General features: G+C 36.2%; 1 protein-coding gene across 6 annotated transcripts in view; it reads right to left on the reverse strand.

Moving 5' to 3' along the window:
- Window positions 1-12,194, reverse strand: part of LOC106879174 (protein arginine methyltransferase NDUFAF7, mitochondrial) — a 39,207-nt gene that overhangs the window by 16,564 nt on the left and 10,449 nt on the right. For 3 of the 6 annotated variants that reach the window (XM_014928620.2, XM_014928619.2, XM_052968575.1), the window contains exons 2-4: window positions 10,642-10,799; window positions 6,512-6,592; window positions 5,329-5,439 (exon numbers count right to left, since the gene is read on the reverse strand). In XM_014928620.2, the coding sequence (XP_014784106.1) occupies window positions 5,329-5,439; window positions 6,512-6,592; window positions 10,642-10,799 (350 nt within the window). Of the gene's footprint in view, window positions 1-5,328; window positions 5,440-6,511; window positions 6,593-8,007; window positions 8,030-8,160; window positions 8,347-10,641; window positions 10,800-12,194 lie in introns of those variants that run through there. The other 3 variants (XM_052968574.1, XM_052968576.1, XM_052968573.1) reach the window with 3 other exon arrangements.

A 12,194-nucleotide genomic window follows, 5' to 3' on the forward strand; every position in this document is an offset into this window, starting at 1 on the left:
ATATATATATATATATATATATATATATAAATGTAAGATCTAGGAATCGAGGTATAGGAAGAAAGTTAGCTTCAAGCAATCGATAGTAAAAATATAAAAAAACAGTGCTTCAACTCTGTGTGAGTATATCTGTGTCCATGTGAAAAGGGGGAATGTGAATGTTTGTGTGTGTGTGTGTGTGTGTATGTGTGTGTTTGTGTAAAATGTATTCATATATTTGAGTGGGTGTATATGTGTTTGTGTAAGTTTATTTAGAAAGATCCGTAAAATTAGAATTACAGACACATGCGCATTTACACCAGACTGGAGCCTGGTGTTGCCATCTGGTTTCACCAGTCCTCAGTCAAGTCGTCCAACCCATGCTAGCATGGAAAGCGGACGTTAAACGATGATGATGATGATGATGATTTATATATAAAGTCACACTTAAAAAGGAAGGAAGCGGGCTGTGACAAAGTATAGAAAATCGCATTTGCTACAGACTGTGTTACTCATACATATGAATTTATACATATGCACATACACACACACACACACACACACACACACACACACAGAACTCAAACACTGTTTGATGATTTTTTCACCATTTTGTACCCTTTTTACATATAAAATACTACAATTAGCTGTAATTTTTGATGCCAGAGGGTCAGCTACTAAATAACAACAGATGAATAATTTATGAATTCACTACACCTGTTACCAATTAATTTTTATTGATTTATAGAGACATGACATCATTAGAAAAAACCATTTTCATCAGGTGTATACAAGAACCACAATATTCAAAATCATTCAAAAGCTAACAGCTTGTGTCATTTCATGATTCTATGACCCTAGCTGATCACAGGATGAATTTGTTAGTTCAGTTTCTCCTATGATACTACCAAACTGGACTAACAAATTCATTCTATGATTAGCTAGGGTCATAAAATTGTTGGAAACAGCTGTAGTGAATTGACACATTATCTATCTGTTTTTAGTTAATTATGTATCTACATATATAAAATTGAATTTCTGTTTGTTTTTTTTGTTTGTTTCTCTGTCAAAATGAAAGTAAAGACAGCAAATCTGCAGAAGTATCTCACCCTGGTTCAGATTCAAATTGAATCTTTTAATTTTTCTTGCACATACAGCCTATTCAAATTTCAAAAGGAACTGCGACAATGGGTGTTCCACTTGACCTGTGGCCTTTTCAGTGCCATTGCCAGTTTATTCACATAATGAGTGACCTGGATTCAGTAAAGCCATTGTTCTATATGATAGTGTCTGTTTGTCCATCAAAATGAAAGTAAAGACAGCAAAAACTGTAGGAGTTGTCTCACCCGGGTTCAGATTCGAAACTGAATCTTCAAATTCTCCTGGGGCATATGGCCCATTCAGACATTAAAAGGAACCCTAACAAATGGCCTTTTCAGTGCTATCACAGAGTCACCTGGATTCAGTAACATAGCTCTTTTTCTAGCTTGTCGGTTCAGATATAAATATACAAACATCTTTGAGATAGGCAGAAAGAATCTGACAGCAAAGCAAGACACACTACACACACATGTGGAGAAGCATGATCTTCAAACATTGGGCCTCACGGAGGCAATGACAAGTGACTGAGACCTTTAGCAATATTCTGTGCTTGAGAAGACCTGTCAAGCCAAGTGAAATCATAATTGTGGGCAATGCTGACGTTATATAAATGGCACATAAAAAGCACCCACTACATTAGTGGTTGGCATGAGGAAGGGCATTCAGCTGTTGAAACTATGCCAAATAAGATTGGAACCTGGTGCGGCTCCCAGCTTACCAGTTTTCAGTCAAACCATCCATCCCATGCCAGCCTGGAAAATGGATGTTAAATGATCATGATGATGATGGATATATATATATATATATATATATATATATATATATATATATATATATATATATATATATATATATATCCATCATTCATTCATTAATACTGATCTCCATCCATACTTTCAATGATCACCCATCTACCCCTACAGTGCCTCCACACTACAGGGGTTGGACAAAATAATGGAAACACCTAGCATCATAGCATCATAATTTTGAAATTTCTATAAAACCGTCAAAGGCTTGTTTATTTTTATGCTTTTTGATGTGGTTGGCGTTAGGAAGGGCATCCAGCTGTAGAAACTCTGCCAAATTTAGATTGGAGCCTGGTGTTGCCATCCGGTTTCACCAGTCCTCAGTCAAGTTGTCCAACCCATGCTAGCATGGAAAGCGGACGTTAAACGATGATGATGATGATGATGATGTCGCTTAATATGTTTTGCCAAAATTGCTGTTTCTCTTCAGATATCATCAGAAAAAGGTAATTAAAATTCATTAAAATGACAGATCTATCGGACTTTCAAAGAGGTCAAATTGTTGGTGCTCATATGGCAAGTGCTAGTGTAACAAAAAGAGCCAAAATGTTTAGTGTATCAAGAAGTAATGTCTCGAAAGTAATGACAGCCTTTGAGAAAGAGGGAAAAACCTCCTCATTGAAACAAAACTCCAGAAGAAAACCAAATCTTTCAGATAGGGACTGTCGGACTCTTACATGAATTGTTAGAAAGGATCACAAAAATACAGCTCCCAAAATTACTGCAGAGCTTAATAACCACCTTGTGAACCCAGTTTCCATAAAAACTGTTTGCTGAGAGCTACACAAAGCTGGATTTCACAGGAAGGCTGCAATCAGAAAACCACTACTTTCAAAAATAAATATTGCAAAGCATTTAGAGTGGAGTAAAAACCTACAGAATTGGTCCCTAGAGCAGTGGAAGAAAGTTATTTTCTCGGACAAGTCATCCTTTACCTTATTTCCAACCACCGGCTGAATATATGTGTGGAGACCGCCAAAAGAAACATCAGACTGCCTTTTTCCAACTGTTATACATGGAGGAGGATCTGTAGTGATCAGGGGGGGAGCTATATCATGGAAATCCACCAGCCCAATGGTTTCTCTTCATGGCAGAATTAACAGTCAACACTATTTAAGGATCTTATCTGATCAAATTCATCCTATGGTTGCAGAACTGTTTCCGAAGGCAATTGCAATCTTTCAGGATGATAATGCACCAATTCACACTGCTAAAGTTGTTACTGAATGGCATGAGGAACATTCTAGTGAAGTTGAACATCTTATCAAGCCACCACAGTCCCCAGATCTCAATGTTATTGAACATTTATGGTGTATTTTAGAAAAACAAGTAAGGAGTCAATATCCTCCACCATCATCACTACAAGAACTGGAGACTAGTTTAGCTGAAGAATGGACAAAAATTCCTTTGGAAACAATTCAAACTTTGTACAAGTCCATACTTCATAGAATTCAAACTGTAATTACTGCTAAAGGCAGTTCTACTCCATATTAAAATAAATTTATTTGAAATTTTAAGGTGTTTCCATTATTTTGTCCAACCCCTGTATCTCCCTCCCCTATCGTCATACATCCCACCCTCTGCATACATTGTGCCTGCACCTCTCTCCCTTCCCCATTCACTCTAGCAACCTCTCCAACAGCATGACATTTCTCTTTTGTCCACCCTACTTTTTGCTGCCCAGTACTATCAGGCATCTACTACCCCATCCACTCCTGCCCCACTCATTTCCTACACACCTAGTACCTTGAAGGTCTACTCTGATGCCTCATCACCACTTATATCACTTTCCAGCTCCACTGCTTCAAACCTCTCTTCTAAAATGTGAGAATTCACGTACTTCCTCTTCAGCAAGAAACCTGCTTTGCTCCAGCCCTTTCCTCTCATACTTTACTCCTCTCTACCCACTCCTAGTATAAAGTTTTCAGTACAACATTCTGTTTTATTACATCAATAGTGACAGGTTTTATCTATGCACGCTGCTGGCATGGAGACATGCTACTGACAAAGTAGAAACGCACATCTAGCATTCACACCACCACTACTGAACAATTTATGATATATACTTGTTGAAAGATGATTTATAATATATGCTTGTGAAGGCAAGTGACCTAGTGGTTAGTGCTGCACTCATGATCACCAGATCATGGGTTCAATTCCTAGATCAGGTGGCATGTTGTGTTCTTGAGTAAAACGCTTCATTTCACATTGCTCTAGGGCTGTGTGGGGACCAGCATGTCAAAGAATAGACCCAACATTTCCTCTGTATGTCATAAAAGGTAACTTAACCTGTTAGTATTCAGATTATGCCTATCAAATATAATGTCTGTTTATTTATATTGTTTTGAATTAATCACATATTATCTCGTAGCTCTGAGGTTTCAACGATATAATCGTTTAGTTTCACAATGACATTGTAGGACTGGGGCAAGGGGCTAGGTCTGGCCTGTTTCAACATCAAACAGATTAAATATTTTGGCCAGATATGGCCAGTTTCAATGCTAAAGGGTTAAAGAGGTCAAGGTAGGAATTGCACTCTGATTTCGTAAAACCCTCACCAGCAATGACTACCTAAACAGGCCCATGGGTTGGAGGGTTGTCGCCTGAGTGGTGCAAAGCTGTCATCTGCCAAGAGTAGGGAATCACCAACAAATGGTGGATGCAGTGATGCACTGCTACAGTGCATACCCCCATAATATTACTACTACTAGTTGATCACAGTCACCTTTTGATACATGCATTTGTTGATCACAGCCAAAAGAGCTACCATACAATATCAGTTTTCAGTTTAAACAGCTGTAAATAAGTCTAATAGATATTATATTCCAAATGAATAAACACATGAATAGATAAAATATTAGGCTAGAAAAAAAAACATATGGCCACTCAGAAATAGTAATTCTTATTTATTGATTAGGGCATAAAAAAAAGCTATTAAAGTTTCTTCCCCCAACATATCTGAAAATAATAATTTTTCTTTTAATATATTTTTTACTGCTGGGGGTAATTGAAAGACTTATTTAGGCCAATATAAACACACACACACACACACACACCACACACACACGCACACACACATACACACACATATATACATATATATACAAACACATGCAAGCACGCATGCATACTCACATACACACATACAGTAGTGGGAGGGAGGGAGAACTGGTAGCAGCAAAAATAAACAAATGAATGCTTAAGGCATGTACATAATGGATGTTTAGGAAACACTTAAGCTGATGGACATAGGCAATATATCTAAGTAGTGGCACAGGTGTATATTGTAACACACACACATACACACACACATATGGAGGAACACAGACATATGTAGGAGGGCAATGAGAGAGAGAAAGAGATAATAAATGTATTTTATTCTGTCAAGATAAATAGATTTCTATATCTTGCATACATAAAATATCAAAAAGCAAATACCTACCCTCAGCAAGTCATAAGCTAATGTACCTCGACCAGGTCCAAGTTCAACAACCTGCATCTTGGAAGGTTTACCACATTGCATCCACTCATTTACACACCAGACACCTAACAACTAGACAATATAAAAATACAATATCAAATAATATAAACCAAATATCAATTATCACTGAAAAAAAAAATATAAATAAAACATATTTGATTATGGCCAATATATGTGCCATTAATTAGAAGTAATACGTAATTAGTTTTGTATAATTCCTAGGTTACTTTATAAGGAAATTAAATCTAACTATTCAGCAATTGAGTAGAACATTATTTTATCGATCTTGGAATGATGAAAGGCAAAGAAGACCTTGGTGAGAATTAAATCTCAGAAAGTAAAGGGCTATTACAGGCATAAGCAACCTTTTTCCATGTGCAGGCGGGAAGATGTTTTCTCACCAAAGTCGCAGGCCAGAGCCCTAACTATAGACTTACAAAATATGTATACAAGTGCTTATACAAGTATTTGTTTGATAATATAAAAAGGATATTAAAATAAGAGTAAGAGCAAAACAATTTATTAATATAAAACAAATGTAGTTGAATCAGTGAAATAATTTATTCATTCTCATAGGGAGAAAATAGCCATGTAACATTATTCTAATGGGATATTTGGGGTTGATGTTTCTTCACCAACATCTCGATGTTTGAAGAAATGCTAGAGGTGGCTACTCTCAAGTTATTTTCAAAATGGTTATCAGTTATTCTTGATCTTGCTTTGGATTTAGTAGATTTCATTTTTGAGAATAGCTTCTCACATTTATAGTGTTCCCAAAGAGTGACATTTTCTTTCTAACAAAATCCAAGATCAAGGGGAAATTTTCTCTAGGTAGGCTTTTATAAAATTCTATTAGTGAATGATCTCTCATTTCCCGTTTTAAATCTTCATTCCCTTGGAGTTCAATTAATTCCATCTGTAATTCCTCGGGAGCTTGCTCTGCTACTAGGAACTCAAAGGAGGTTGGTCATCTTCAGTTTCAGTTTTCTTCCTCAACTTTGCACTATAAACGGCCCTCCAAGGAATACTAGACTCTTAATGGCATCACTCTCAGAGTCATTGGGGCACACAAGCTCTCTACCATTACAATGAGAGAGATCATCAGAGAGAAGAACAAACAATAATGAAAATCAAAAATGATTACTTCTCCAAATATCTGACTGATTTCAGGTGATGTAATGAAATCTCCAGCCACTCCAAAAACATCCTTATGCATGTAGTAACCCTGAAAGAAAGATGTATATATATATATATATAGCAATATATATAAACTACTGGTGTATTAAGAGTCTTTTGAGTCAATGTTATACTGTACTAGAGAACAAATCTTATAGATCTTTAACCAACATAAGTAAACAACATGACTGTATATATAACATCTTCAAGAATAGAAAAGGTGGGATCAGCCAAAATAGTTCCAATCCTGTGTTGGGATTTCATTTTGACACCTTACTCGTCCATCGGGTCTGTGTTGACCTGCTTTACTACAGACTTTTCTTATACATAATTAGTAATTTTTAACTACAGATGTTTTTCAAATATTGTGTCTGTAAATTTTTGTAACTATATATATGTACATATATACATAGAGAGAGAGGAAGGGGGAGGAGGAGAGGGGAGGGGAGAGCGAGAAAGGAAGAGGGAGATTTCATAATACAATTATAATGTTCAAGCAAAATACTGTCAATGTACCAATTAATTCATTAATCACACTAACTACTTTGTAGAATGTGTTTTATACACACACACACAATAAGAAAAGATGAATAGGGGATTAGTTGTTTAATGTTTGTGAGTTGGAAGATAGTGTCTTAACATTTTGGACAATAGGTCCTACATCAAAAAAGAAGATTCATAGGCAGAACAAGGGAGAGTAAAAAAAGTAAGCATATAAAAGAAAGATAATCACAAACTCAGAAAACATTAATGATAATAAAAAAAGATAACAATAACAATAGAAGAAAGAACAGTAGGGGAGGTGCTGGAGAAAGGTGAGTGGTTAGAAATAAGAGGGTAATGCTCTCCTATAAGAGGTTGAAAGGTAAGAAGGGAGGAAGGGGCATGTGTCAGAGTGTATCTAAGTCTAGAAGAATAAAAGGGAAGGCACACGCATACGTGTGTGTGTGTGTGTGTGTGTGTGTGCGTGCGTGTGTTGGTATGCTGTATATATCTGTATAGATGTCTGCAAATGTAGAAGTATGGTGGCATTGGACAATAGAGATGGGGAGCGTTGGTGTGTGTAATTATAAAGGTGGATAGTGTGAAAGGGTGCATGGGAGGGTATGAGAATAAGGGTACAATAAAGGTGTGAAAGAAGCACATAGGATAGTGAGAGCAAGGGGGAAGGTGTTATCTCTGTGTGTGAAAGTGTATAAACAAAAGCTTCTAGGAATGAAACACCTTTTTCTTTTCAGACATGCAACAGTGAAACATTTGAAAATGGGAGAGTTTGAAAAGATTGAATTGAATTTGGGGATGAAAAGAAAAGTCCAATAAATCAGTTAAAAGGGTCCAGGAAGAGGATACAATCCAAGAAGAAAATAGATGCCAGGAGGTGAAAATTTAAATGAGCTTATATACATGTTACCAGGTCAAAAAGTTAAGATATTGTCTTCCAACTCACAAGCATTAAACTATTACCTTATTTATCAAACTCTATTCTTCTTGAGTTATTCATATGATTATCAAGTGTGTGTGTAACACATTCTAGGCAGCTAGTTTGATTAATAAATTGCTGATATACATAAATTAACAGTGTTTTATTTCAATGTTATATGGTATTCCAAAACATACCTGTACAATTTTAGCCAACACTGTATAGATAGATGTAAACGCCTTGTCTGTATATACAATATCTTCATGGACAGAAACAGAAGGAGCTGAGTTAGTGACATGGTGTTTACATCTGTTCATATGTATAGATAACAGAAATTTGTGAATATATTCTATAGTCCAGTATAGCATAGCTACATGTATACGTATATGGCACGTAAAAGCACCCACTACACTCTCTGAGTGGTTGGCGTTAGGAAGGGCATCCAGCTGTAGAAACTCTGCCAAATCAGATTGGAGCCTGGTGTAGCCATCTGGTTTCACCAGTCCTCAGTCAAATCGTCCAACCCATGCTAGCATGGAAAGCGGACGTTAAACGATGACGATGATGATGATAATGATATACATTTGTTACATAAGAGCCTAGAATCAAGAGGTCTAAAAGTAAACTTATATGACAGAATATACAGTTCTGCAACCATCTGATAAGAGACCCCTACCCATTATCCAGAAAAGAAATGTGTAAAGCCCCTGCACTATGTAAACAATGTAAACTATGGATACACAGCAGATGCACTGAAATCACAGACAAGATGACAATAAAGGACTTTGTGTGTTGCAATAGCAGTTAGATTAATTAGTAGTGACATCATCATCATCATCATTCAATGTCCATTTTCCATGCTGGCATGGGTTAGACAGCTTGACTGGAACTGGTAAGCCAGAGAGCTGCATCAGGCTCTAATTTGTTTTTGCTTCTATGGCTGGATGCCCTTCCTAACACCAACTATTCCATTAAGTGTACTGGGTGTTTCTTACGAGTCACCAGCATGGGTGCCTTTTACACGTTACCAGCACAGAAGCCTTTTATGTGTCACTGGCACATGTGCCTCTTAATGTGTCACCAGCATGAGTGCCATTCACATGTCACCAGCCCTGGCCACAACTACAATTTCACTAAGCTTGATGTGTATTCTCAAGCACAGCAAATCACCTTTTTCAAATGTGTAGGTTTGTTAGCAGTGATTGATGGCTTCTATCACTTACATTACTTAATACGCAGTGGAGATAGCTGCTGTGAAAATATAGCAGCTAGATTGGAAAATGTTCAGGGAAGTGATATCTCTGTTGGCAACATTTGTGCATGAAGTGTGATAATGCATGGGAACAAAAAACACTGGCACTGACTGAGAAGATGTGCAAAGGCTGGAAATAACTGAGGTGGACACTCTCCACAAGATGAGTAATGTTAACACATACAAACAACAGCTTACAGATAAATCAAGAGAAAAAACAAGAGGTATAAGCAGGATTAGCTGTGACGTGCAAGAGGGAAGACCTTACTCATATAGACATGTGATGTATATTAAAGATTAAATTTTGGTGAAGAAGTGCAAAGTAATCCAAGTGGAAGGAGCTTGTAGTAGAGAGGAAGACGAAGGGGGACATACAAAGGAGTGTCAAAAGCTGATCTCAAGATAAAGGAGACGATAAGGGGCCACAAATGGTGAAATGCTGTGCTAACTGAAGGATGTATGAGAAAATGGATGTTAAAGGGTGAGGATGATGATAATAATGATAATGATGTGTATTGTATATGTACAAATATATATATGAGCATATACATGTGTGCGTGTTCATCAGAGAGATAGAGAGAGAATGAGAATGAAAGAGAAAAAGAAAAGGAAGAAGAGGAGAAAATTCCTTTCCAAGTTTCAGTTTTAATAAACCTTCAATTATAAACTGAAAATTTTCCAAATGCAAGACCAAGGCCATTATGACATGCACAGAAAGGACATGAATAGGGGCAACTATTTAGGTCTTCTAACCAGGAAATTTCTCATAATTGTTGAGATTGCAAGTGTCCCATTATAAGAGTTACTTTAATGTACACGTCAATGATGTTGCTATCAAAGGTTGTTCATTCTGTATTCTGATAAGTGTCAATATGTTTTATAAAAATAGGGCAAGTTAATATCCTGTTAGCTGGAAGGACTATACTTTTAGATGAAGTTGGTAAATTCCTCATTGTAGATAAAAGCATTTATGAGTGTTGGCATGTCTAACTTCTTTAATTTTAAAACTACACAGTCCCAACATCAATTCCACTGTGCAACATCTTGTTCAGAAGAGAGAGTTTAAACCCATTACAGTCAGAATAAAAGAACATAAACTGCAATGATTTGTTATTGACTCATAAATCATTGCTTTTACTCCTAGTCGACAGTTTATGTATATTTTGCAGGAAAAAGATGAATTATGCTCTTAAAAACTATTATTGATTATTTTTAATAACTTGACCCTTGTTACTATTTTATTAATAATAAAATAATATTTTTCTGAATTTTAAATACAACTTGTTAAATGGAAGGTTGAAGAGCATTGTGAGATACTTTCACTCCATTTCAAAAGAACTATTTTACATACCATTAAACCAAGGTAGAAAAGTAAACCAACACACAAAACATTCCCTAAATACCAAAACATGAAAAATATACTCACCGATGTAGGATGAGTTAACACTGTTCGCATGTAATCTGCTACGGTAATGGGACCACTGAGAGAGATTTTTGCTTTCAAGTAATTAGACAAATCCTTTGAGGTCTCAGTTGTGGATAAACACCGATAAGAAAATGGCAATATCTTAGAAGCACGTGAAACTATTAGAAATTTAAAAAATAATAAAACAGTTTGTCAACATACATTTATCCATTATATTTTCAAAAAATAAAATCATGTTAAAATATTTTTATTTATTACATAATGTAATCAAAATGTTTGGTTATTTGTTTTTGGTTTGAGTTTTGTATGGTTGGATAAAATGAAAAATACATTCAATATACTAAAATATTCTCCTCCCAAATACTTCTCCTTGGTAGTGGGATCTTTTTCCCTTTAATTTTCTTCTGTTCTTTTATGCCTGGCAAATTTTCATGGCAACCTCACTAGTGCTGGTGCCATGAAAAAAAGCACCCAGTACACTCTGTAAAGTGGTTGGTGTTAGGATAGGTTTCAAACTGTAGAAACCATGCCAAAGATAACAGTGGAGCTTGACGCAGCCCTGCAGCTCATTGGTTCCCAGTTAAACCATCCAACCCATGCCAGAAAGGAAATCAGATATTAACACTTAGATAGTTTGTTGTGTCCTGTGATTTGACATTGATTTTTTTTTGTGTTCCAAGTGAGCATCATGAAATTTTACCATGTCCAACGATGACACTGATGAAAATATCCTTAACGAGTCTGATTTCTCCCAGCCTATCAGTGAATCTGGCACTGAAACTGGTGAAAACAACTAGGAAAGTAATGGAGAAGATCAAAATTACGATGGTGATGGTAATGTTGTGAACTCTTTGTTTAGGATTAGGGATATTGAATTAGATGGCTCATTTGAATAAATGCTGAGGTTTCAGTTTGATTCATAAAGGTTGTATTAGTTCATTGAATTTCCTACAAGAATATATATAGTTTTATATCTATAAAGTAATTACTTTATTTCTTATAATTTTTTTTGAAAAATAATTGCACGCTATGAAAAGGGCTCTGTCTTCTTGGCACTAAAACTCCAAATGAGGCTCCATCTTCAAAGGGTTAAATGATGATGATGCTGATGAATAAACATTTTATCAGTGATATAACATAAATGATCTATTGATAGAGATATGAGTGGATGTTATTTAGCCCAAGGTCAATTCTGATATAGCAGACCTATGATGAAAGGTGTTCTGGCCAAGACCATCTCATCATGGTCTGGATAAGCATAGCAGGGTCCATTCTATTGCAAGTATTCAGAAAAAGTCTTCAGGGTAAGGGTAACTTCCTTCTTACCTTTCAGCAGTTTCAAAGGCTTAGCAAAGGATCAGATCCTTCCTCATGGCCTTCACAGGGTTGTCCTCATCACAGGTCTGTAAGAAGGGGCTTTATCTATGGCTTTCACAGGTTTGTAGGAAGAGGATGTACCCATTGCCTTCACAAATCTGTAAGAAATGGCTGTATCTATTGCATTCACAGACCAGCAAGAAGGAGCTTTATACACAGACCTCAAAGACTGTCTA

This window comes from Octopus bimaculoides, chromosome 6, assembly GCF_001194135.2.
Source record: "Octopus bimaculoides isolate UCB-OBI-ISO-001 chromosome 6, ASM119413v2, whole genome shotgun sequence".
NCBI classification, from domain to species: Eukaryota; Metazoa; Mollusca; class Cephalopoda; order Octopoda; family Octopodidae; genus Octopus; species Octopus bimaculoides.